Source organism: Leptinotarsa decemlineata, unplaced genomic scaffold, assembly GCF_025532065.1.
Source record: "Leptinotarsa decemlineata unplaced genomic scaffold, Ldec_3_MD MMD2_tig00000035_RagTag_RagTag, whole genome shotgun sequence".
NCBI lineage: Eukaryota > Metazoa > Arthropoda > Insecta > Coleoptera > Chrysomelidae > Leptinotarsa > Leptinotarsa decemlineata.
Window position 1 is genome coordinate 23,514,228 of NW_027412540.1, and position 27,636 is coordinate 23,541,863.

At 35.2% G+C, this 27,636-nt stretch overlaps 1 protein-coding gene across 2 annotated transcripts in view; it reads right to left on the reverse strand.

Annotated features, from left to right (window-relative positions):
• LOC111512565 (sensory neuron membrane protein 2) overlaps positions 1–18,862 on the reverse strand; it is a 53,860-nt gene extending 34,998 nt beyond the window's left edge. Inside the window, exons 1-2 of one of the 2 annotated variants that reach the window (XM_074172062.1) lie at positions 18,791–18,862; positions 14,864–15,057 (exon numbers count right to left, since the gene is read on the reverse strand). In XM_074172062.1, coding sequence (XP_074028163.1) covers positions 14,864–15,004 — 141 coding nt within the window. In that variant the 5' untranslated portion in view covers positions 15,005–15,057; positions 18,791–18,862. Of the gene's footprint in view, positions 1–14,863; positions 15,261–18,790 lie in introns of those variants that run through there. The other variant, XM_074172061.1, reaches the window with a different exon arrangement.
• Positions 18,863–27,636: the final 8,774 nt, after the last annotated feature.

Sequence of the window (27,636 nt, forward strand, 5' to 3'; positions counted from 1 at the left end):
GAATTTTTTTCCCAACCTAACCTAACCCAACCCAACGCCAAACCGTTATTTTAACACCTCGAAACTTGTTTCGATCACCAAGTGATCATCTTCAAGAGAAAGATCAAACAGTTTGATCGGCGTATCACCTCGATACCATCTCCATCTCTCTTTGCGTCGATTATGTCGCAAGTATCTCTCTCACTCTCACAAACATACCCTTACATGAAACATCAATTCTTCCCCAAATCTAAGGATATTTCTTTATCTTCTTTGTGACAATGACGTTTCAATTTCCCTAACATTCTACGGAAATCAAAAAATGCGATCAAGTATATAAAATGAGTCAATTTCAGTCCCGAAAAAACAACCGCTATGAATATTAACAGTTCGCAATTACTTTCAATATTCCACGTTGGTGTCGACGCTAAGGACAACGTCTACAACGCCGAAGACCTGTGTTCAAATCTCACATCGATAAGTTTTTTTTTAATTGATTTCACTCAGCTGCCGATGAACAACTAGGATCACGTGACTGGTGCGCGACAAGGGGGCTCAGTGGTGAAGGCCTAAGAAGGTTTGACGGGTGAGGCGGAGTCCCAAGGGGGCCCACGCTCTTTGAATCTCTTCGATACTCATTCCATCCTGCATCGATTACGTCACACGTTTCTCTCTTCCACTCACTAAAGTACCTCTCTGAAACACCAACGGCGCACGACCTTGAAGCGGGCCAGAAGTCTTTGTTTGATCTTCCTCTTGAAGATGATCACTTGGTGGTAGGAACACGAGTCAAGGTGTTTATCCGTACTGGTAAGTCCTAGGAAGCTAAAATTTGGTATACAGGGTGTAACATAAGTACGTTAAAATATTCAAGTGACGTATTCCTGAGACAATTTTAAGAAAAAAGTCTATATGATCTTGTGTCCGAAAATGCTTCGTTTCGGAGTTACGGGGTGTTGAAATTGAATTTTTTTGTTCGCTTTCTGAAAATAACTCTTGCAAAAAATAAGTTATTTGCACGAAATTCGGTACCCGGGGCTTTTTGACGTGGGAAATCATAATTTCGTATTAATTTTCATGTCACATCTAGAGGGCGCTGCGTATGCTGTCATTATGTATTTCAAATTGCCCTAACTTTTTTGACAGTAAACTTTTGGTACTTTTCATAAAAAACCTAATTACCACACATTTTCCAAGTAAAAGAGGTATACCTCCTCAACAACGCTGGAAGTGATCGTTTTCGAGATATTTACAATTTTCTATTTCGATGCATATTACGTAGCTCCTAGGGAAGTTGCTGAGAACATTACAAAAACTAAGTATGTGGTGGATCTCGTCAAAATAAACAACATTTTCCTATAAAATGTTCAACGAAGAATGATTCGTTTTCGAAATACAGATTGTTGAAATTTTTCAAAACATAGTAGGTTTTTGTCATAGGTTTTTTGCAACTTTATTTATTTTCATCAAACTTTATACGCAGTATATCCGTACAGACTTCTTCTAAACTGAGCATTGTCGAACTGCTTATACAATCCAAATTAAAAAAATTTGTCAGGTTTAATTATTCAATTAGAAAGTGCTACATTTTGAAGTTTGTAAAAAACAAAACAATAAAAATTGAACGGAACAACCATTAGAACAACTGTTCAAAGTGACGACCCCCAACAGTAATTCAAACTTCTGTTCTCCTCATCAAAGAATTCCGCACCCGTTGAAAAATGCCCGTAGTGTTTCTTATCGTTTCGCAGCAAGCTATGATGCGATCCCTCAATATTTCCTTGTTTTCAATGGAACTAGCATAAACTAGTGATTTTAGGTGTCCCCAAAAGAAAAAATCGACGGGATTGAGGTCCGGTGACCTCGGGGTCAATGCTCAGTGCCTCCTCTTCCTATCCATCGTTGGGGATATGCTACGTCTAAAAAATTTCTTGCTATCACACTAAAATGAGCAGAAGCTCCATCGTGCATAAACCAAGAGTGATTTTGGAGACCAATGGGAACATCTTCCATAAGTTGGGGAAGCTCGTGTTCCAAAAAATGTGTGTAGGCATATCCATTCAAACGTAAGGGGAGAAAATAGAGCCCAATTAAATAATCCCCAATTATGCCTACCCATTAAAAGAGAATGTGTCTTGGAAATGAGTTTGCTTTATCGCATGTGGGTTATCTTCCGCCCAGATGTGGTTGTTATGGAAGTTCATGATACCATTTCTTGAAAAATTAGCCTCATCTGTGAAGAGGATTTTCGATAAAAGTTGCGGATGTTGTTCGAGTTTTCTTTGAAGCCATTGAGCAAATTCGATACGTGGTCGGAAATCACGTAACGTAAGTGCCTGGACACGCTGAAAATGATAAGAATATAATTGCCGTTCCTTTAAAATTCTGTAAACTGTCATGTGACTCACATTTGAAGTTTGACTAATTTTTCTTGTACTTGTACCTGGATGTTCACTAATTTCATCGAGAACCGCCTCCTCCAATTCTACAGTTCTTGTAGTCCGTGGCCGTCCTACTGCAGAATTTGTTTCAAAGCTTCCAGATTTGGAAAGTCGTCGGAAAAGATTCACAAATGTTCCTGCACAAGAAGTCACGCGTTGGGGATACCTTTCCTGATAGATGCGTCTGGCCTCGCTTGAATTTCCGTCAGCCAAGCCGTATGCAAAAACCATATCAGCCATTTCAGCATTCGTAAAGTCGGGCATGGTATCAAAAAATCACTTTATAAACTCCGAACTGTGAATTTGTCAAAAATTATTGAAATAAAATTTGGCTATGAAGTAATATGCATTGATATAGAAAATTGTAAATATCTCGAAAACGATCACCTCCAGCGTTGTTGAGGAGGTGTACCTTTTTTACTTGGAAAAGGTGTGTGAATTAGGTTTTTTCATGAAAAGTACCAAAAGTTAGAGCAATTTGAAATAAATAATGCCAGCCTACGCAGCGCTCTCTAGATGTTTCATGAAAGTTAATACGAAATTATGATTCCCTGTCAAAAAAACCCCGGGTACCGAATTTCGTGCAAATAATTCATTTTTTGTAAGAGTTATTTTCAAAAAGCGACCAAAAAAATTCAATTTCAACACCCCGTATCTCCGAAACAAAGCATTTTCGGACACAAGTTCATATAGACTTTTTTCTTAAAATTGTCTCAGGAACGTACTTGTGTTATACCCTGTATAGGTGTTCCTCAGATCTAAGATGCGCACTAAGAAAGGATTTTCAAATATACTGGGACGTTCCCCGTGGATGTAAAAGAGGCACACTATGAACCTAGAAGCCTTTTACATATGACACAAAACAATTGACACTTCGTTGTCCAATCGTTTTGTCATATCGGGGTGAAAATAAAAATCATTCTTATGAACATGTTCACAAACTTGTAATATATATTTTTTTTATTTTCAATGAGTAATTATATTTTCTTGCAGAAAAGTTTTATGATGTCCATGATTTGAGCTTCTTCATATACGAGATCACTACCACATTCACGTTTTAAATTCCGTATGTAAAATGTGATTGTTCTATCGAGAAATGAATCATTTTTAATTGTCTAATGTCCATAAATTTCGGTGAAATACCGATGTTGCTGAAGGAATTTGTTTGTTCAAGCTTACTTTAAAGGGACCTGAGTTCGGTGATCCGCTAATATAAGATGTAAATGGTAAATACCAAGTTTTTTGGAATCAACAGTTCATTTATTGAATTGGAACCATTTCGAAATTTAAGGAAAATCATCTTCAACGGTTTGTTTCATATTTTGCCAAGTTGAAGAAGTGTACCTACAAAATGGCAATATCAGCTATTTAGCATGTTTAGTTTGTTGGTGAGAGGCATATAAGTTAGGAGTGTTTTTTTGCTATCGAAAACAATGGATCAAAGAATTTGCATCAAATTTTGTATAAAAAACGGAATCAAGTGCTCGAATATACTTGAAATGTTGACAGTGCCATACGGTGATTGTACGGTGATAACACTAATTTGTAAATCAACAAATGCAACAAATTATTGTGACCAGACATGAAAATGAATTAATAAATAGGTTAACAGTAGGTCAAATATATACCAAAAATAAATTAAAATAATTTTAGGTTGAAAACCGTTCAATCAAATTCACATAACTAAGGTAGAACATATCGAGAATCCAATTCGTTGTCTCCAATAATAAAAAATATGTTATTTCAAATATTTCACGACTTTGATATTGATGTCGTCAAAGCCTTCATAATAATAGATAGCAACGCGCTGAGTATTACTTGATAAGATTTCAGATTAACTTGACCCATACCTCCATTATGAAATATTGATTTTTGTTTAGTGTAGAAATCACTTAATACAATAAAGAGAACTACCTCAGTCTCAATTATCATATATATTCAATGGAAAAATTCATTTATATACTGTTTTCAATTCAGAAAGTGGGTGAATTGGAATCTTTGATACAATTATCTTTTCATAAAGCATTTTCTATCCCAGGTTCTTCAGCTATCAAAATTTTATTTTTATCTCTCCCACGATCAAGAAGTTGGCTATGGCAAAAGTACCAAAAGCATATAGTGCCAAAGACCTATATGGAAATCGCTGTAGAGATTTTTTTGAAAATACTATAGCTTAGTTTCAAAAATACGACTTCTTGCAAAAATGTTTCGTTTCTCATGAATAATTCATTTGCATCAAGATTTTGAAAGACTCATCTCGGGATTGAAGCGTCATTCACACATAGAAAACATTACATGAAACGATGTGGCGAAATTGTCTGATACATGATGACAATTGATGCTAAAGGTATTAACTTGTTTCAAAAGTTTTGTCTGTTCTTATGAGTCTACTTTAAACTATAATATTCCAGTGATGAAAGGAGAGGACAAATACCTGCACTAAGGCGTTTTAACCGTATAAAAGAACAAACAAAAAGATAAAACGTTGAGTTTAAGTAGAGCCATGAAGATGATAGCGTAGCCTGCAATTAAAAGCTCTCGCATATAATAATTGGAATTATTGAAGCTTTGAATCCTGTTTGTGAACAAATGTTGATATAAAAATTATGTATTTAAGTATTTATTGAGATTTGGAGCCACAAAAACATATAACATTGAAACGGACACAATTTTTGAAACAACCTTATAGAATCCACATAGACACGAGTACTTACAATACGAAATAATACTTGGTGGAAAAATACAAATTCGATTGGCTAACCGATAGCGTTTAGTCACTAACGAAATGTTCGGCAATTGATATTTACTAAGTTATGGTGCTGTTGAATACATTTTCTGATGCAACAGCATGGCATAAATGTTGAAAGTAAAATTTTTATAATCTTTTCCAAAAAGTAGAAGAAATAATTTCGGAAAATGTCTTCAGAATATTGAAAAGATCAAAAGGCAATTATCTGATTAGGTTTATATATTACTTTTCTCTTTGTAATGTAATGTAATGATGAATATTGTCTTGAAATTAACTTAGTTCTTGATATAACATATATTTGATTGAATACATTTTTCGAAAAAAAAGCTAGCTGTTTTTCTGGTCCAATGAGTTTAAATAAGATTTGTTATGTTCAAATTGTTTGTTCTAATTGATGTCAGAATAGTTCACAAATGTTTATAATAACATTGATAATTAAGCTATGACTGGAATTATTCATTCGATAAATTACGGCATTGAAATAATGTTAATGATGATTACAAGGTGATTCAAACTTTGATTAAATCAGCGGAAAACTTTTCACACTAGTTCTCTGTTTCTATGGCATAAAATTGATATAATTATAAAAAAAAATTATATTTGGAAGTAGAACCTATTCCATTGTAATTACAAAGGACATTCTGGTGAATACTTGCCGGAAAACAACTTCTTTCCCGGCTAATACCACGCCGGACATTGAATTATATCCAACAGGCATCATTTTAACTTAAAAATAATTATTTCTTTTCAGCTTCCATGTACTTCAATAATTGCTTGTCTTCTGTGTTCCGGTGAATCACCCAGTAATTGTTCTGAGGTGATCACTGCTTTGTGTAAGCAATTCTTTCTTAGACGGTATCTTTATCAACAAAAATTCTTGTATGTTTGCGGTTGTATTTCTGTTGTATTTTTACTGACCCATTCATAATTAATTCTCCATGCACGGTTTACGATTTTTACTGAGATGTCCATGTACTTCGTTGTCATGTGGTTGGTGATTATATTTGATGTTCATTCTTTCACCCGTTCAGAAATGTCCACTCGATTCCTTGTGAATTTCCAAGTTTAAATTACTCCTCTCGTATCTTCTGTTATTATCTGATTCAAAATAGATGTAAGTGTGGTTCTTACTTCCTTTATTTTTCAAAAATCAAGTGTTTGCATACTGCCAAGTTTTGCTTATAACAGTCGTCCGTTTTATAATAATAATAAAAAAACGTCTTTATTCACCTAAAGTGAGAACATACAAAAAATATTGAGGCGAATGGGCGGAGTGTCAGCAACGCCGTTTTTAAATTCAACCTTCGAGAAAGAAATATATAATTTGAAATGAATATAAGAAAATCACAGTTCAAACAAAGTTCATATGAAATTATTTATTATACACGGACAGTGTGATCAAATCATTGCCAGAACTTGTAGAAAATTCAACCAAATATATCCTGAATTAACACCAATGAACGAGAGGAAGTTTTTGAGATTACAAAATAATTTCCTTAACTATGGCTCCATGTTAAAAGCGCCTTCAACATTACCAAAACCTGTTACTTCAAAATGAGGACAATACTGTTAACGTTTTGGCATATTTTTATGCATATCCAGAAGCTTCCATTCGCAGTGCAGAAAAAGATTTAGGTGTATCACATGCTTCAGTACAACGAATTTTGAAAAATCACGGAATGCATCCGTATAAATTTACCAAAGTTCAAGCTCTAAAAGCAGAAGATTTCGAACGTAGAATGCATTTTTGTGAATCCTTTCTGATTCATACACAGGAAGATCGGGAATTTTTGTCAAAAATAATTTGGAGCGACGAATCAAAATTTACGAGGGATAGTATTTTCAATAGAAGGAATAAACATTTTTGGGCTGATCATAATCCTCATGTTACAAAAGAAATGGGATTTCAAGAAAAAGTTGACCTGAATGTTTTCTGTATTCTGAAGAACAATAAAATTAGCTTTTTTATTCATGAAGACACACTGAATGCAGAGAGATATCTCCAAATATTAAGGACGACTGTAACCGATTTTCTTGAAAATTTGCCTTTAGAGGAATATAGGGATTCGTGGTTTCAACTGGACGGAGCGCCAGCTCATTCCACCCGAGAAGTTTCCAGGAATCTTGACGAACTCTTCGACGATCGTTGGTTTAGGCGTTTAGGGATCAGAATATTTTTTACAATTTTGCTGCCCTCCCCTTTCTTTACGTCACTCTCAAACTGTCAGATTACGGGAATATACACTTTCTAGCATGTAATTAACTCACTCTACCTTAATCTGACGCGCTCGAGAATTTCTGATGATCAATTTTCTGTTACTAATCTGATCCTTTATCCTTCACGGGCGGCATTATATATGGGGCTCATATTTGGTGGAGGTACTCAACCAGGTACAAGGTATCCCCCTGTATATTAATCTGCCGCGCTTTAGTAAATCCCGAAATCCCCGCTTGGGCTCCCCTATTACAGTGAGGATGACAGTCTTCCATGTAAGTGAAATTTCATCTCTTTCATTTAGTATATTGTGTAGCAATCCTGTGAATGACATCTGATTCAATTCCATAACGGATGTTAGGAATAGAAACTGAATAGAGGGGTTTTTTATATAATTCAGTGTTCAGATGAAAGTATTTGTTTCGAAAGAATTGTTCTTTCGTATAATTCTTTGCATGATCTACACATCTTTGTGAGTTACCTTTTTTGAAATTGAGTGCTCTCTTCTTTTCCTTTAGATTCTCACATTTTTTGTATAAAGATGGAGATTTAGACAGCCAAAACTTTTCTTTCCCAACTATATTTCTATATTACTATATGAACAGTCATGAAATATCTAAACGAATGTTTTTAAGTCTACATATAGACCTAACCTGACATTCAGCTGTGAGTACTGGGTACTAAAAAAAACAAAAGATTTCAGAAGTATCAGAAGAGTTCCGGAAAGAGACTGAGAATTATACAAATCAGGAAAGATCTAGAAGTACAATCTGCACATAGAGAAGAAAATAAAGGAACCATAGACAAATATGAGAAAAAAATTGGTGAGGAGCATTGAAACTATTGTTACGTTGACCAATAATTGACTACACTGAACAATTATCAAACTTAACTTTATTTCACTTTAAATACAACAAACACTTCAACTAAAACTTCAAAAATTATTTGTCCTATAGATCGCTCCATGTACCACACTTTCACTTAACTGTCTCGATGGGCGAGTAGATGGCGCTTATATTTGGCAATCGAAGTCGCTGGAACATTCCTCGGAATTCCAACGAAGCCCGTAGCAATATTCTCACTACATTCAGAACTGCAGCGAACATCGTACATTCGCGCGCTATCAGCTACGTCACAATTGGTTTATGGCTACCAGTGACAGCCGGCGTTATTTTCTTTGGGGCATGATTCACAACACTATTGAGAATAGGCAAGATTTGGATGCAGCTTTATATATTTATGGACACACATTTCTCAATAAAATTGCTCCTGTATATTCATCAAATATCTGTGAAAGTGCTTCATTATAATTTTTGAAAAGCTGTACACTAAACGAGTAAATCATTTTCTAACGGATCCAAAGAAAGATAAATCCCTAAACCCCTTACAAATTCGAATGGAAATCATTGGCGAAGTATATTATATATATAGTATATTATATATATATATATATATATATATATATATATATATATATATATATATATATATATATATATATATATATAGGTATTTCCCAATTTTTTGTTGCTGATCTATTGGAATTGTAGGAAAACCAAATAAAAGAACCAATTAAATCAAACAGCGTTCCACCTACTCCAACTCAAGATCTCAACAGTTCCCCTTCTCCCATATTGGAGGATCTTCAAGCCGCTCCGATAAAAACTATCACTATTTCAGCCACACAAAAATTGTGTATTGTCGGATTAAGCTCTATTTGGTGAGAATTGAGAGAACATTTTCGTTTTTCAGTTGCAAGTCGACATTGAGAGTGAAAGGTTACTGACAAAAGTGGTTCAGGATGATGAACTATGGCTCTATACAAATTTTCAGCAATATATAGCTTTGACTAAACAACCGTGTTGTGAGGTTAAACATAATAGATTGCAAATACTCATCGCAGATAACGCTGGAATATACTTTGAATGAATATTTTGTACTTAGGGAAACGATATTTTGTTTATTCATGAGTAATACATTTTTTTGTCTAATCTAAAAAAAAACTAAATCGGTGAATATTTTTGAAATTTATTTCTCTTCAGATGACTGGTCCATCACAAGGTTTGATAACAGTGGCAACAATACCATCCCATAGAGACGATATGGAATTCTAATCAGATTATTTTGTGAAGATTTCAACTCACCCATTATTCATTAGCCGAAACAGCTTCACCTGAAAAGTACCCACTGTACTAATACTCAATGTTCCGTATTGAGAAAAAGACACTTCAGACACCTATTAATTATTTGGAACAAATATCAGCTAACATATTTTCCAGTTCTCTTTATTGTTTTCCACGATCCATATTATAGTCCAGGAAGTCCGATCCAGACTATTTCCTGTAAATGACGGCCTGAATAGGTTCTTCGGAAATAGGAATATTTGTTTGAAATACTGAAGTTGTACGGTTTTAGAAATAACCCTCATTGGTGGCAATCGTTCTAGAATGTCTATTGGTTCAAATTACTTATCGTACAACGAAACCTTGAAACTAAAATTCAACGTGAAAGCTGGTTTTTTTGCAATTTCCATTTTCACAAATGATTATTCATATTTTATATTTTCATGGCGGTGATAAGACAACGCCTGAAGTGTAACTAATGACACTGGCTTATTCAGCTGACGTCTCGTTCAACACCACAATATCGAGGTTGATATGACGATCACTTTCGTCACACTCAATTCCAAATTTAAAGAAGCTAATATTTTTATGGATTTATCAGTTAATTGCAAAATTGAACGCATATATGAATTACAAATATCAATATCATGTTTTCGACATCAAAATCATTTGTATATTATGAAAACGTGCATGATAAAAGAAGTAGACTCAAGAAGGAAACATGAAATCTTTGATTGGGAGAGCACGACGTATCTGCGAACCTGAGAGTCTTCCTAAAGAACTCAATCACCTAAAAAAATGCTTTCAAAGGGATTTGGTACAGCGAAGGAGAATTTGGGCAGGTCATATGAGCCAGGAGAGAGAACGACAAAGTAACCCCAACTAGGCTGGTCAAGGGAAAAGCTTGCCTTTCCTATGTTAAAAATGTTACAGACCGGATTGGGAGAATCTTAGAGAAACACGACGTGAAACCAATATTTAGGCCAACAAAAACTCTCAGACAAAATCTCAGGTCAGCCCCCAGGGAACATTTAGCAACACCCGATGTATACCGGATTCCTTCTAGCTGCGGGTCGGTCTGCATTGGTTAGGTTGAGTTAGGTCCAAAGTGAGTGGGTTTATTCTAACCTCCACCGCAACCCGCAAGGGTTTATTGTGGCTCAGTGAATTCGAAGGAGAGCCAATTTCTTGCGGAATCCATCAACAACTTGCCATGTTTGGGTTTACGTACATGATAGGTATCATGCGATGACTGTGGAGAGTTTTTTCCAGAAAATTTGCCTCAGAAATCAAAACTTGTGCGAACTAAGGATTCATCTTTTAACGGTGGTATGGTCCAGGATAAATACGGCCTGTTTTCATTTTCTGACTAAGAGTGGATTCATTTCCTCTTTTCTCATTATCCCAATGAATTTGATATTTCTTGTATTATGAAGCAGCCTGGTGTTTAAATAACTCGTGAAGTCGCGTTATTGATATGGATATAGGCTGACGCCGCTTGTGCTCGTGATACTAAGAGCAATTTCGCAATGATCTCAGGTCCTGCGCGATAGACTTGTCATGCACTACTATTTCCATAAAGCGACTATGGAAGGCAAAGGTGGTAAAAATATCATGAAGATAGGTCTTCAGTTTCTGACTCAAGCTACTTTATCTAAATCATGGTCAGATGTTTTGATGAGATTATCTTCGAATGTGGCAAATCTTTCCGTGTTTGCTGCCTATGGTCTGCAGGTTTTTATGCCTGACGGTTCGTCTGCAATTGCGGTAGACACTATTAAAGACGATAAAGCAGTAAACTCAAAACTCATCTGTTACCTCTTCGTTTACCGCAGTTGTAGACGATACTTCAGGTATAAAGACTTACAGACTACGATCACCAAACTCAAAAAATAGTTTTGGCACAGTTATTTTGGGCACTCTTTGAATAAAGTATTCGATTTCAAGGGTAACTGTCACATAGTAAAACAGATCTTCATAAATCATCTCGATTATCTTCGTTTGCTATACTATTTATATTGATTTCATAGAAAATAGGTTTTTGAATAATTTAAGACCAATGAGGAGTTTTTCAAGAAAGTAATAACAGTGAAATATGTGTTGTTCAATTGTAACTTGAAAAATACCCCTGAGGCATAATTGTATTTATATATACCTTTATATTACCTGCATATTACGATATTCGAGAAAATACAAAAGTTTGGATAATAGTTTATGTTTTTCAACTGGATTTATTTGAAGAAACAATCGAAAACAAATTGCACTTTTCCTTACTATATGATGGTTTATCATCAACTTCATTCTTTCTTATTTTTCTCGTTTTTCTTCGTTGGTGAATTAAGCCCTTAACAAATTGGGGATTACATAGAATAAATAATATTTGCAGGATATAATTCAAATTGAAAAATCAAAACACAAAAAAATTTTTCCTGAATATTTTGGAATTTTGGTAATATGAAATTCTAAGAATAGAGAAGCGTTTTTTGTGGAAGAGCCACGGTTTTTTATGTTTTTGAATTATCAACCTTCCGTAATCTGAAAAATAAATGAATCCTAATGCACTGAGAATCTGTTAGAGAAGAATGTGAATATTTCTTCACGAAAGGACCACGTAACACCGAAGTACACTTTTGACACATGCTGGGTCGGGAACCGAACCTACGACGGGAGCTAGAATATATTCGGCAGAAAGAAATTGACAACACGACCATCTGCTCGGTGTATGCAATTTTGTAATGCGCAAATAATATTATTTTGAGTTCTCAACAAAATGAGCGGATCAATATTTTCACAGACAGCCAGGCTATATTGGAATAGTTTGACTCTATACTGGATGCCAGAGCACTCAGGAATTAGAGGCAATAAAAAAGCTCTGGAGTGTTTTTGATACGGATCGCCAACTTCAAATAATTCAATAAAAAAAAAAAACAAAAGAGTACTGGGAAAATTCACCTGGGAACACACAGAGGGAAACATCTATGAAGGGACCACATTTATGAAGGGACTATCTGAGAAAAGAACTGGAGAACTGTAGATTTTCTGAGAATAATTTTGTAAATCATCCCCTGAAAAAAAGTAACGCCGACTGGCGCTGGTCTTCTTCGAACGACTGCAACTTAGTCAAGGTCACGCGCAGCCACACTTGTCCTAGAACGCCGTGTCTTTTCTAAAGTTGTTCCACTAGCTTCCAGAGAAGCAATACCGCGACGTAGGACAATCAAATTCGGAAAGTGCAATGAGCATTGGGCTGATGAGGCGATAGACATTTCAGAATCAGTGTGAAGTTTAGTGTAGTAGTGAACTGTACTTGTACAGTGTGATCAATTGTTGTAGAATGTTCGTAACAATATTCATATGGTTACTCCTAAGACACCATTCATTTTCAGGAAACAAGGGAACAGACATGGCTGTGAGCCAACTGGATGATTTATGGACACCCCATGGAGTTGTTGGAGGAGTTCTTGGTTGAGTTGCATGTTAGAAGTTCTTTATGGCAGGCTGAAGCTTATTAGTGGTACAAAAGCCGTAGCTCTCTATGAATAATGAAGGACAACAAATCACACAGGCTACATGAAGAGAAGCTAAATTATCTCGATATTGTACTGGGTCTCATATAATGGGTGCCAGCATATTCAAAATCACAGTTGGTTGGTGACACCTACTATGTATGGTAGATAGACATTGCCTTGGAGTTGCTACTCACTGATGTTCCTCTTCTTCCTTGGACGAATAGCGCGGATTATGTCTTTTCTGTCGTAGCCGTTCGCTTGTAACACAGTTGTTAGGTGTTTAATTTCGTTCTCAAAGCTCTGTTCACTAGGGTGTTGATAAAGGTTCGTTTCTGTTCTGGATGATGATTGGATCCATTATCTAGGTATCGATTTGTGTGTGTTTTTTCCTATACACCTTATGGCCTAGTTCATTACCTTCCTTGATGACTAAAGGTAGTGTCTAATTTCATGGTGAACTGGATTTATGGATGTGAGCTATTCAGATGATTTGGGAAGTTCTAAAGTTCTTCTTTTCCATGGCTCCAAACAACGAACTTGTCATTTACCTCAACCAGTGCTTCGGTGTGAAGTTTGAATGACACTTTCTCCAAATTTCTCAATTTAGAAATTCGCCATCAATAGGCTAAGTGGACTGCCCATGGTGACTTGATCAACTTGTTCATGGAAAGTTTCATTCCATTGAAAATAAGTTGTCGTTTGTAAATGTCGAAATAAGTTGATATCTAGTGGAAAAATATCCTCTATGTAGCTGAGGGATTCCTCGAGTGGGGCATTTGCGAATAAGGAAACAATATCGAAGTTAACTAGAAAATCATTCGGCTCCAATAAGTGATACCTTCGAAATGTTCGAGGAAGTCAGTGGAGTCTGGGGTATACGTCTTAGTCTTCCCAACATTTTTCTGCAGCATATCCGACAGACGAAAGTTTATTACCTTGTACCTTGGAATGAACAAGGAAAAGCCTGTTTGACCAGGTGTCAACTCTGGATAATAACAGGGTTACCAACTATTTGAACTACTGAAGAGTTATCGAAAGGAAATAGGGCTGTATAATGGAGGTTAGGTTAGATAAGGTCCAAAGTAAGTGGGTCTATTCGACCTTCCACCGCAACCTGCGAGGGTTTATTGTGGCTCACACCTATTCACACTCGACCAAATAAACACAGCTTCTTAACGAAGCTGATAAGTTTGTATGGTGAGTGGTCTTTCAAGTCAGATGGTAAGAGTACGGCTCCGCCGACCTCTAAAAACTTGATTCGGTCCCCAGCGGGGCATGCACAAAGTATGTGCTCTGCTGTTTCATCATGTACAGAGGTGACACTCACTGTCTTCCGACAGTCTGAGTCTCTGCACATGACAGTGACCTGTGATAAGGTCTGTTAGACATCGTAGTTCATCCCTACTGTTGTCCAACAACTGTTTGGTATCAAGCTTCGAAGGGTGAATAAACGCCGTGGAGTGAGCCGATCCTGGAAGGTTCTGCCAGAAGTCCATAAATCGTCTTGCCATCCAGGTGTTCAACCTTTGTTTGGCAAAGCCTAAAGCGATGCCAATGAAACGTTCTGGTCCGATGAAGTGTATAATGGAAACTCCTAGTATCAGTCAATGCACGGAAGCAACAGTAACAGCTCATCATTTCTCAGATGAATGACCATTCAGGCCCCTACTCTAACAATTATTACACCAATTTTGAATTCAGTGCGACTTTTAAATTCACTCTTCGAAAGGATTGCAACTAATAAGTGTTCATGAACAACTCAACCAAATTTATTGTCCCAATAAGTCAGTCTATGGATGTATTATTCGAAACGACAAAAAAGCAAGTGGTGGTAGAAATGAACTTACATGAGCGATCTTGTCGTCGACGATTAAAGGCATCCCAACAAAACTGAGCACCAAAACTCCAATGAAAATCACTAGTAACAGCACTGTCGTCACCAAAAGAATTTTCACTGTGCACAGTTTGTTTGAGTTGAACATTTTCATTATCTTTTTCAAAACCTGTCCGCTGATGCACACCACAACACATAAAGTACTGACTGGAAAAGATAAGCTTCAAAAATTTATCATTCAAGATCGAAATACTTAGTGATAAATAGAAACACGATTATTTCATGCTCCATCTCAAATCATTAAATCACATGTTTCAAATAATTGAAACTTATTGTTGTCAACCGTATTTACGAAAAGTTCGATTTTAGTATAAAAATATAATACGCGAGCCTCTGTTTCATTTTGAGATAAACATCCTAAATACTAGCACATATTCACACCGACATGATTAATACACAAATAACAAATAGATGTTGACTGGAACATCTTACTTTTATCAATAAATGGAATAGTTTATTCGCGGAAGATCCAAATCAATTTCTTTCGATGATTGAGACATGTAGTCTATTCGTTCCTTTCGAAATACGGTTTCACGGATTTGTATTTGGATGAGAAGATAAATAGGATTATCCAACATCTCATGGTACGGGTTGGCGGTTTCCTCAAATTTAACAAAATAATTTTTTCACACACCAGAATAGTTATCATGTTACCAAAAACTGGTCTATTTTTTACTCGAGCCAGGGATAGCAAAGTTGAGATAATAGACAGTTTTCCCCGAAGTGCATATTAGTTTTTTTGTTGACCTCTACGAAAAATTACGTTTCATTATATTCCTTTAATAAACCTCTATGAAAGTAATCACTCACCTATTTTCTGCTCCGCCTCACCCTTCGAACATAGTTTTAATAAATTTTAACAAAATGAATTCTCATTTGTTAATGTAACAACTCATTATTTTCAATATACTACAAAATTGAATCAATTTCGCAAATGAATATTGAACGAACGGTTTGATCAATTATTGCTATGAAGAAGATCTCTCTGTTCTCAGGAAGTTTATTTCACATAAACTCAGTTCTCCAGATGAAAGATTTCCTCAACAGTGAAGTTCGAGGTGTACTGAGTTCAACCTCAAAACCTTTTGGTGCTGGTGAAGAGGTGCATCCACAGCTGATGTCCTGGAATCCAAATGTGATGAAGGGACAAATGTGCTGTCGTCCGCAAAGCTATACATAGAGTGCGGTCCATATGTATGGAATAAATTCATTTTTAGCATTATTATGTACTATGTGAAAAAACCCTGTAACAGGTCGATTTTTATTTACAGTATGAAAATATTATCCCCCTCCAGCACCCCTTCTGAATTATAAGCACCCCCTCGAAAATTTTAAATAGCAAAGGGGGTCGTGTGGCACCTTGTTGGAAAGGGATTTTAGTCCTCTGTTCAGCAATATATAGTTTTTTAAGTTTGGTGCAATCATAACTGAGAAAATTGATTTTTATGATGTAAAATTTTGATAATGTCTCTAGGTATCACAAAACTTTACATAGAATGAAGATAATAATGCCACATAATATTTAGAATGTATTTTTCAATGTTCTTTACAATTAAATTAAATGTTCAAAATGACCACCATTAACTTCTTGACAATAATCGAGGCGATTTTGGAATTCTCGTACAACATTTTGTATGACCTCGGGGGTTATTCTGTTAATTTCTTCCGTTATCCTAACTTTGAATCAGCAATATTGTTTGGTCTATCCAAATATACTTCATATTTTAAATAACCCCATAAGAAGTAATCGAGAGGAGTCAAATCGGAGGATCTAGCCGGCCATTCGATCGTTCCACGTCTTCCAATCCACCTATTAGGAAAAACCTCGTTTGAATAATTTCTAACTGTACGTGCAAAATGCGGTGGAACTCCGTCTTGTTAGTAGTAAATAGTTCGATATATCTCATTTGGATGATTAACATCAGGAAAATGTATTTGTAATGTAGGCACTAAAAAGTTAATCAAAAAATCTAGATAAACCTCACCATTAACAGTGCCCTCAAAAATATAAGGGCCAATAATTTTACTGTTAATGATACCAGCCTAAACGTTAACTTTTTTAGGATATTGAGTGTGAATCGCACATATCCAGTGAGGATTTTCTCTGCTCCAATATCTACAGTTCTGTCTGTTAACTGTTCCGTTTAAATGAAACGTCGCTTCATCAGAAAACACTATTTTGTTTATGAACTGCAAATCTGCGTTCATTCTGTCCATCATCAATTCACAGAATTCTTGCCTTCTATCAGGATCATCTTCATTTAACTCCTGAACCAACTAAACTTTGCAGGGGTGATATTTTTCTTTATGCAAAACTCTCAAACTCCGAAACTCTCCAACTTTTTTTCATCAGTAAATTGAACATTTTTACCTGGTTTTCCAATATTTTTTACATGTCCAGTTTCACGAAATTTTTTTCAATTTTGCTAACTGTAGACTCAAAAAACTTTTGTGCTGAGCAGAGGACTAATATCCCTTTCCAACAAGGTGCCACACGACCCCCTTTGCTATTTAAAATTTTCGAGGGAGTCCTTATAATTCAGAAGGGGTGCTGGAGGTGGATAATATTTTCATACTGTAAATTTTCAATTTGAGAATAAAAATCCACCTCTTTCAGGTGTTTTTCACATAGTACATAATAACGCTAAAAATGAATTTATTCCATACATATGGACCGCACTGTATATTTATATTGGATTATTGGAGCGCTTCAGTTGCTAAAATGCTTTTTCATACGATTATTTTATTAGGAATGCAATCCTGACGACTGTTGAGGATTTCCATCTTCCGTTCTGTTTTATTGATAGACTATCTGCGCCGGTTTCGTCTAAGAGGGTTGCTGATCTGCGCCGATGACAATAGTCTAAACAACGTGTTGGAAAACGTGAAAAATGAAGAAGAAGCTCCATATTTGTCTAATTAATAATGTCATATGTACAGCCTCAAAATATTAATGACTTGATTTATTTATTAGTTCCACAAGTAGGTTATACTCTTGTCAACTGAAATATATTTTCAATTACATCAAATAAATTGACATTATTAATGAGAATAAAACTCTAAATACTATTTTTTTTTATATGTTTTTAGATAGTAAACAAATGCTGATACAACACCTTTCAATCAGCTCACTATTTTTCCTTTTTGCGGGTCCCATGACGTTTTAACCACCCTTTTAATTGTTCACAATTATGAGCCTCAACTGAATTATTAACGAGTGAAGCACCATCAATGGTTGTTTCCAATAATTTATCTGTTTGTAGAGATAATATTCCTTGCCTAGACATTGTTGAATGAAACAGATGAATGTTTTGAATTACCGCCATTTTAATATGACAGCTACGCTTGCGCTCGTCTTATGATGAAAAGGCCTATGTCGACTCAGTGAGGATGCAGCTTCAAATGTCATTTTTTGTAGAGGTTGACAAAAAAATATTTTTACGCTCACACAATAACTAAGTTGAGTGCCACGAATGATTGAAAGTATTTACAGAACATTCCACTTTGAAAAATAATTGTTTTCACAAATACGAAAATCCCTACTGCTCGAAATTGTTTTCGTCACGGTGTTGGACCACATTAAGATACCAGTGGTCCTAAATGTCACAAATATTCAGTTCACCTTCTTCAATTTTTTAAATTTGACCGAATTCACAATTTGGTGAGACCTAGGAAAGTAGATATTTCAGAGACGATTTAAAAAAAATATATTCAACCGTAAGAACAGACCAAAATTAATGACCGTTCACTTATTTTAAAAGATTTGCAGTAGAGAAGGAAATCTACGTTGAAACTGGTGTGTTATTCGATGTACCCAACTGTGATTATGGTTTTCAAATTCAACAAAATAAAAAAAAACTCAAGTGATGTGGTGACATACAGACAGAGTTTCACCTGAGGCACTAATTTCCACTTCAACACTTGCCGGATAAAAATAAACTGTGAAGGCTTCCTTGAATTGTATAGTCACTGAAAATTCCTTGTTAGTTTCGTTAACTCGTTGTTTTTATCGTATATTAATGCACGTTGAGGAAAGATAGCAGTTTTCAAGTCAATTTCCCTAATTGCCTATAGTGTGATTCCCTTTTCTGAAGTAATCCTGTAAAAACTAGGACATTTATATGATATAATGGAGTTTGAATTTTTTTTCATTTTTGATATACTGATAATAATGATGTTCATTCATTCCACAAAAGAAACACTTTTGCAGACCTTTTCAAGGTCTACAAAAAATGTAGAGTATCTCTAGAGAGTCCAATAAATTCAATACATCGCCAGAACACTTAGTCACACGACTATCGTCAAACTTAAACCAGTCTGTTTTCGTCTTTGACCAAGGCCTAATAATGACCAGATTCAACGCCAGAACCACAGTGAACAATGACCGCATGATGATTATAATAGTGGTCTGCTAGATTGAAGTGTTCATCTATTTCGAACCTTCGTAAGAGTTTGGTGCTTCCGTCAGAGGTTGAGTCATGTTTTAAGATCATCAGTGTTATTATTAGATTGACTGGTGCCTCAGCTATATTTGTTTTTTTATAACAGTCAGTTAGTTTGGCGCTTGTTTAGCAATACCGTCGATCATTACCTGTTAAAAGTTCTATTTTCAGATAATTCAACAATAAGCTTTGCACGGACCGGTTATTAGTCATATTAGGAAACGCTAGTTGAAGTTTCAGAAATGCACATACGTTTTTGCTACCTTTTGAAGATTGAGGATTTTTCCAGCAAAAGATTTACAAACACAAGACGAGATAGACTGTACGAAATCATTCAATCCAGAGCAGTCAGGAATATTGATTCTGTTATTGTTTTGCTCACGAAAAGTAATCAACAAGAACGCCAAGAATTCGGAACAATCCTCTTGTTGTCCTAACGAGTATCTAGTGGACTTCAAAGACTCCAGGTAATCGGTTGGAGGGAAACTGTAGCTGCATGAACAGGTGTTTGGTAAATAAGTAGAACATTCTCGTTCTTGTTCATCATTGAAACCTCGTTCTTGAAATTCTTCGTCATGAACAACACTTGTGAAATGCTATTCATGTAGCAAGTGTTTCCTAAATTATCTAATCCAATTTTCTTCTCAAGATTTTCAGGACAAATGTCTACTGATTCGTAAGGAAGAACATGTTTCACAGAATCTGCGTAAGAACCATTTCTCAAGCTGCAATCGATCCTTCCAAGTGATGATGGGTTTCGTAGAGGGATCGATTCGACTCTTGCTTCATGAAGCTCTTCCACTGAAAGGGAACCAGAACCACAAGGACTGCAACTCATATTTGGGGGCAAGACCATTGACCGCACTGAAAAATAAGAAGGTGGATCAATCACTTGCGAATCAACTTTGATAAAAGACTGATGAATATCCACATATATCGGCTTGTTTCAAAGAGATTTCAGTTCCGTACTGGAATGAGGGCAATGCATGATCTCATCCAAATTATGTGAAGGAGGAATAGTCCCAAGGACAGAAGCATCATTACTAATTCTTTCTATCAGAAAAGAGGTAGAGACTCCGGGCCATAAACACCAAAAGTTTCAACCGCTACTGGATAGAACAGATAGTTGTTACCAAGATTTTGGTATTTTTTTCGTTTCAAATTTTTGCCAGACAATGCTGAGGTTCCAGCAGACTTCGAACTTTCGGTAGGTTTACCGTATTTCCATGGTATGAAAGACATACCATCTGCTCGTTTACCATCATCTCGACTGGAACCTAAGGGTTCTAGTCGAGATGCAGAATTGCAGGAACATCCGCTAACACCATAGCTCGAAACAAATACTTTTAAGTATATGAACACTGAATTATAAAGAAAACACTTTTTCTACTCAGTTTTTATTCCAAACATTCGTTATGAAATTAAATCAGACATCATTCACAGCGTTTCTACACTATATACTGAATGTAAATAAAAATTTAACTTATATGGAACACTGTATATTGTGTAGAAATCCTGTGAATTATATCTGATTTAATTTTATAACGAATGTTTGGAATACAAACTGAGTAGAAAAAAAAAATGTTTTCGTATAATTCAGTGTTCATATAAAAGTAATTGTTTCGAAATATTTTTTCTTTCGTGTAATTCAATGTTTATATGAAAATAGCTGTTTCAGGAAGGCTTTTTCTTCCATATTTGTGTCTGAAAGTTACTTCTTTGCATGATCTACACATCTATGTATAGAGTTATTTCTTTCAAAATTGATTACTTCTTTCCTTTCTTTGGGAGATTCCCACATTTTTATGTATCAAGATAGAGTCGGTAGCGGTAGATAGAGTCGATCGGTAGCCAAGCGGTTCGGCGTGAGTGCTTTGTTCACTCACTCGAATTGACTGCCGTGTTGGTCGGTGGTTCAAGCCCTAGTCTGAACGATCGATCTTCACTTGCTATCGTCCAACCCGTGTTAGGAATCACACGTTAAAAGGTAAGACCTCGTTAATCCTTAGCTCGCACAAGTTTCGGCTTTTGAGGGTTGTCGTTCGAAGGGGTGCGACAGCTGGTTAACGGAAAAACAGATCAGAAACAGATCAGATCAGAGTAGTAGAAAGCCAAAAACTTTCCCAAAAATTAGTCACTCCTGAAAATATAACCCTTTCAAATAAAATAGGAATGTTTTCATATGTAATCTCAGTTCATAAGCTACTAATTTTTTATCTTTTTTTATCTATAATCTATTTATATTATTGACATGTTCTACACCCGTTTGGGTATTATGTATTGGTCTATTTGATCGATTGAAAGTAATACTCAAACTTTTCGCAATTGTATCATTATCTTTAGAATTTCGTCAATACCTGTAGTTACTTTTTATACAGTGCATTTCTTTGTCCCCCTTCCCTTTTATTTTTTGTACGGGTCAACTCAAAAAATTTTAATTTAAGATAATGAAATTAATGCATGAATACTTTATTTTCAAGTGAAATTGACAGATGAAACTTTCAAGATGGCGACTGGGCGCCATCTGGAAAAAAAAATTCCATGGAAATGGTGGGTCTTGTGACACATATTTTTGAAGCTCCTAATAAATGCTTCACAGTCCTAGAATATGATGTTAATATCTTCACCTACTACAAAATGGCGAAACTTTTAATAATTGCCTGAATACATTGAAATTTAACTACATAACTACATAATATGAGGTAATAAGTTTGAGGTCAGATCAGAAGATGCTCAAAATGGTAGCCTTATACTTCTTGAACAGCCTATCCGATATTTCACGCCAAAAATTTTCAAACACAGTAACGTCAATATCTCTACAAATATTTATTATTAAAGCAGGTTCAGTTGCGCACACCTTTTGCTTCAAATAGCCCCATAAAAAAGTCCAAAGGTGTCAAATCTAGCGAGCGGACTGGTCATTCTGTAAGACCTCGACGACCAATCCAATGACCAGGAAAAGTTGTATCCAAATAGTTTCTTACTTGTCTGGAGTAATGTGGTGGTACTCCATCTTGTTGGAATACAATATCCATATAGAATTCGTTAGGATTCGCTTCGACAATTTCAGTGATGAGAGGGTCAACAGTAGTTTCCAGTATATTCAAATACAGTTCCCTGTTGAATTTTCATCAATAAATAGATGTCCTACAATATGGTTTCCCAATATTCCTGCCCAAACTTTAATTTTTTCTGGATATTGGGTATGTGTTTTCCGGAAAACGTGAGGGTTGGGGTCACTCCAATATTGCCGTTTGAAAAAATGTACATTCGTCACTAAAACAAATATTGTGGAGATAGGTAGAATGCCTTGCAATGGTTTCCGTCATGATTTCGCAGAATTCTGTTCTTCGATCAGGGCCATCTTCAGTTAATTGGTGTACCATTTTAATTTTGTATGGATGATACCTAGTCCCTCTTCAGAAGTCTACACACACTAGAAGGAGACACCTCACAAACATTCGCGACGGAATAAGTAGACTGTTCAGGATTTACTACCATCTCACCAATTATTTGCCCTTGCTGTTCTTCCGGAATGGGCGGATGACCTGGGGGCCTTTTGTTATGTTATGTGAATTTGAATACAAGTTCCCTCGAGACGATTCGGAAAACGTTCATAGACAATCTTTTCGGTCTCGTGAAAATTACGCGTCGCACCGTAAATAAAAATCGCTTCAATTATTTTTTCCAATGGATGAGAATTAACCGTTTTAGAGATTGTTGAGAAAGGTATCACTTTCTACTAGTGAAACCGAGAACTAAATGAGAATATTCAAACTGAACACTGATGTTCATTGTCGTACTGACATTTTTTATAAACAATAAATAACTTACCAAATCTTATCGGGTTGTTAGAATATGGCAGATAAAAAGGAATATTTCTAGAAATATCGATACTAATGTGTTTGACTTCAGGAAATTATTAAATGTTCCTCCATTTTGTAGTAGGTGAAGATATTGACTTCATATTCTAGGGTTGTGAAGTATTCGTCACAAAACCCCCTTTTCATTAAATTTTTTTCCTAGATGACGCCCAATCGCCATCTCGAAAGTTTCATCTGTCAATTTTACTTCAAAATAAAGTATTCATGCATTAATTTCAGTATCCCAAATTTCAATTTTTTTTAGTTGACCCGTTCAAAAAATAAAAGAGGGGGACATTAAAGAAATGCACTGTATATGCACAAATACACCGCGTTAAGTTGGATTTAAACTACTGTAGATGATAATATTCCTACAGTAAAACAGTCTCAAGTAGATTTTTCTTCAAGGATTTCGTTTTCACATCACGTACTTCGAAGTGTACGAAAAAGAAGTACTAAGCAAAGAACAAGTACCTCAATTAATCTCACTAGGTTACAAACGATAATTTGCTTAACAGTCGAAGCTATCAGTTTGCAAGTCGTCTGACAAACAAAATTAAAATCAAAACAGATAAATATTGTAATTTTTGGAATTTATGAAGTGCCTAGTGATTACTGTGTACATATGTTGAAAGCTCAAGGGTAACCTGTTGCGGGTGTTCTGTAATCATTTACCGAAATGAATCAGATATCATTCATAGGATTGCTACACAATAGTTAATGAAAGAGGTGAAATATCTCTTTCATGGAACACTGTCACCGGCGGACATCGATGTTTCGGAATAAGAGACTTTATATTTTTATTCAAACTATGTATATGTGAATTTCTCATGACGGATAAATTGATTGATGGATCGAAATTATAGATTAATATGATATTCAACAAGAAAGTGCGGTGAGTATCATCCCAACAACGAGATGTTATCGATGACTATTTAAGATTATGAGATTTAATAACAATCATTCTCAATATAATCTGAATGTGTCAGAAAAACCTTGGCTTCCATTAAACATTGTGTATCGCTTATTTTTGTTTTGTTTTGCTTACTTTTACCTATATCACTTTCAGTTCATCGTGGATATTTTCATATTTTTATTACACCTGTAATAATAAATCTTCCATGACTCAATCAAGACTCAAAGGAATTCACACGTCACATAAATTTTAATTAGGTTATATGTAAAGCAACATATTAATGAATTCACAAAAAAACTCAGTTTATCATTCATATTCCACAAGAAACGCTGATGCACTTTCAGTTACAAAGCATAATTTGAAGACATTTGAAATATCTCCACACTACGCAGATATGAGGATATTTAATAAACTTCCACATCCCAAAAAACTGGACCATAGGCAAAAGCCTATTACTCCTTCAGTGATTTCCTGAATGATGATTTTTGATTTTCTTTTTGTCTGAGAGTTACACATGTTTGTCTGTTCTTTAGAACTATTAGTGTTTGTGACATTTTATTGAATTTGGTTCAATGTAACAGTATTTCATTATGATGTGCTGGAATACCTCGCAAGAATACTTCCCATTTCGGATTATTTTGTATGATACAACTAAATAACACTTGAAAATCCATAACATATTCTGACGTCACAAATAGGGATCTGTAATAGCGATCTGAATAAACTGAATAACCCTATTCAGTTTAACTTCTCAACCTCAGTTACCATCATCAAATACTACTGGAGAACATTTTCTTCAGTACGGCAATAATTAGTAGTCTGGGTGACAAAATCCTTTTTTGGGACTTCTGTCCAAGGGCACCGAAAATTATGATCCAAAGCCCATTCGATTCGGAATGACCTCTAGCAACTTTCTGAAAAATTTCAAGAGGGGCTCGAAAAAATTGCAAAAGTTATTAAGAATTTAGTAAAAAAGGGGGGGTTTGGTTTTTTGCAAATAACTCGGAGAATATTGAAGATATCCGAAATTTGGAAAAAGATTCTAAAAGAGGAGGAAATTTCCTAAATAAAACTTTTATCTCCCGGAAAATTTATAATTTTAATTTAGATGCGAAAATAGAGCTAAAAGCGGACGATACGCGTCCCGCACGCTCTGACCGATACGGGCCTTGAACAGTAAACATTATTTTAACCCATTAAATATCATTATTAAAAAAAATCACATACCTTCTAGACACTTGACCAAACGAAAATCTATGGAAAACATTTTTAATGTGATTATTTTATTAGATATACTCAGTTAACTAATTTTTATAAGTTTTGAATTTACATAAAAACCCTGATAATTTTTAAACTAAAAACCTCAAATTTTTTCCACTTCTTGAAGCTTTTCTTGAAAGCCTTCAGAATATATTTCCGTTGGAAAAATTCAAAAAATTTGATTTTCTACTTTGTTTTTAATAATCAAAGACATTGAAAAGTTTTCCGATAATTTGTCCTTGAAAAGCTCCAATAACGCTTTGTAATCAGATGGTTTCTATCATTTTCGAGGTAGTTGGTTGATATTATACCATGGGCATCCCAAATCACTGATTTGGAGTCAGTTCACCATGTGCAGTCCACTCAGATGACGGTCGTTTTGATTCTGGTGTGAAATTATGGAACCATGGTTAATTCAGTGTCAGATATCGACGCATTAATTCGGATTTTTATAGTGGAACAGCTTCAAACACTGCTCAGATTCATCACTTCGTTGTTGTTTTGGTCGATTGTGAACTCGCGCGGCACCCACTTTGAATAGAGCTTTCGCATTCCCAAATATTCATGAACGATAGGTCCAACACGTTCCTTTAATATCTTTAGAGCCTCAGCTATATCGATCAACTTCACTTTGCGGTCATCCAAAATTATTTTGTGGACTTTTTCATATTTTTGTCAGAAACAGCTTGTTTCGAGCCTTCACTGCGTGCTTCTTCCTCGTTGCAAACCACTTCTCAACGTAATTTTCCTGGTGCAAAGTCCGAATAATGTTTATCAAGCCAAGTCTTCGCTTCAACAGTGTTTTTTTCGCCAATAAGCAATGTTTTATCCATTCCATCTCACAAACTATAGTATAACAATTTTCAATTGAAGGTAACTCATATGCAAATTGAACTGAGAGTTAACGGCAACAATGTTAAATGTTAGAACTGAATTCTTACAGGGGTCATTTTTATTGCCTATGCATCGTCATTGTAAATAATTGAAAAGTAAGATGATTCCTTAAAATTTGCCCCCCGTAACAAGATAGCTTCTGCATATCGATAGGATCTACGAGCGAATAGGTGAACCAGTTCATTAAATATTTTGGGAAAGAAAGTTTTTGGCTTTCTACTACTCCATCTGATACAAACAAATGGATGAGAGAATCTTCCAAAGAATTTTTTCTTTCGTGTAATTCAATGTTTATATGAAAGTAGCTGTTTCAGGAGGACTTTCTTTCAGTTTGTGTCTGAAAGTTACTTCTTTGCATGATCTACACATCCATGTATAGAGTTACTTATTTTCAAATTGATTAATCCTTCCTTTCTTTGGAAGATTCTCTCATCCATTTTTTTGTATCAGATGGAGTAGTAGAAAGCCAAAAACTTTCTTTCCCAAAAAATTAATCACTCCTAAAAATATAACCCTTTCAATTCATTAAATACTTTGAAACATCGGTAAACTGATCAACACTTCGCAGGTCTATTATATTTGCGTCCTTAAAATGCCATTATCAAGTGTCCTTATCTGCATAGGCGTAGTGTGTTCTGTTTCTGCATTTTGTATTCATTAAATATATTTTATTATATTTATTAAAAAAGACTGTTATATTTATTAACTTTGAAATATAAGATAGAGTTGGCCGATATTTGTTTTTCAAAATACATTATAATAGATTTTCATCACATTCACACTTTATTGTGAGATAATTAGTTGACCCAGTCATTAAACTCAGGTATGAATGTTCGGTTAAACTCAGGTATAACTGTCATTAATTAGTTCCTAGAATATTATTACTTTCTAGGTAGATAGTAATATTTCAAAAAGTATATATAAATCACAATGTATGTAGAATTCAGTTTGTTAGTGAACACGCTTGAAAGAGCTACTGTGCAGCGAAACACATATTAACATATGTTCTAGTGAAAATCTCACAATAAAATGTTTTTCAAAATACATCAACTTTAAAATAGTTTTTGAGGTAAATGAACAACCGACAAATAGCTGAATAATATGATTGAATTTTATTATTTTTATAGTATTAAAATGGATGCCGTAGTAGGTCCAAAATACGTAGGTACGAAAATTTAAAAAATACACTCCGTACAGTGAAAGCTGTAGCCCAGTGTTCATTTTTAACGGGAATATCCGTGTCGGCAATTGAATGTATTGTACGTGAAAAAAAAAGGTGACTGGGATTGTGCAAGCTTCAGAAGTACAGAAAAATTTTGTACGCTATACCATTTATTCTTTCTTTTTTGCG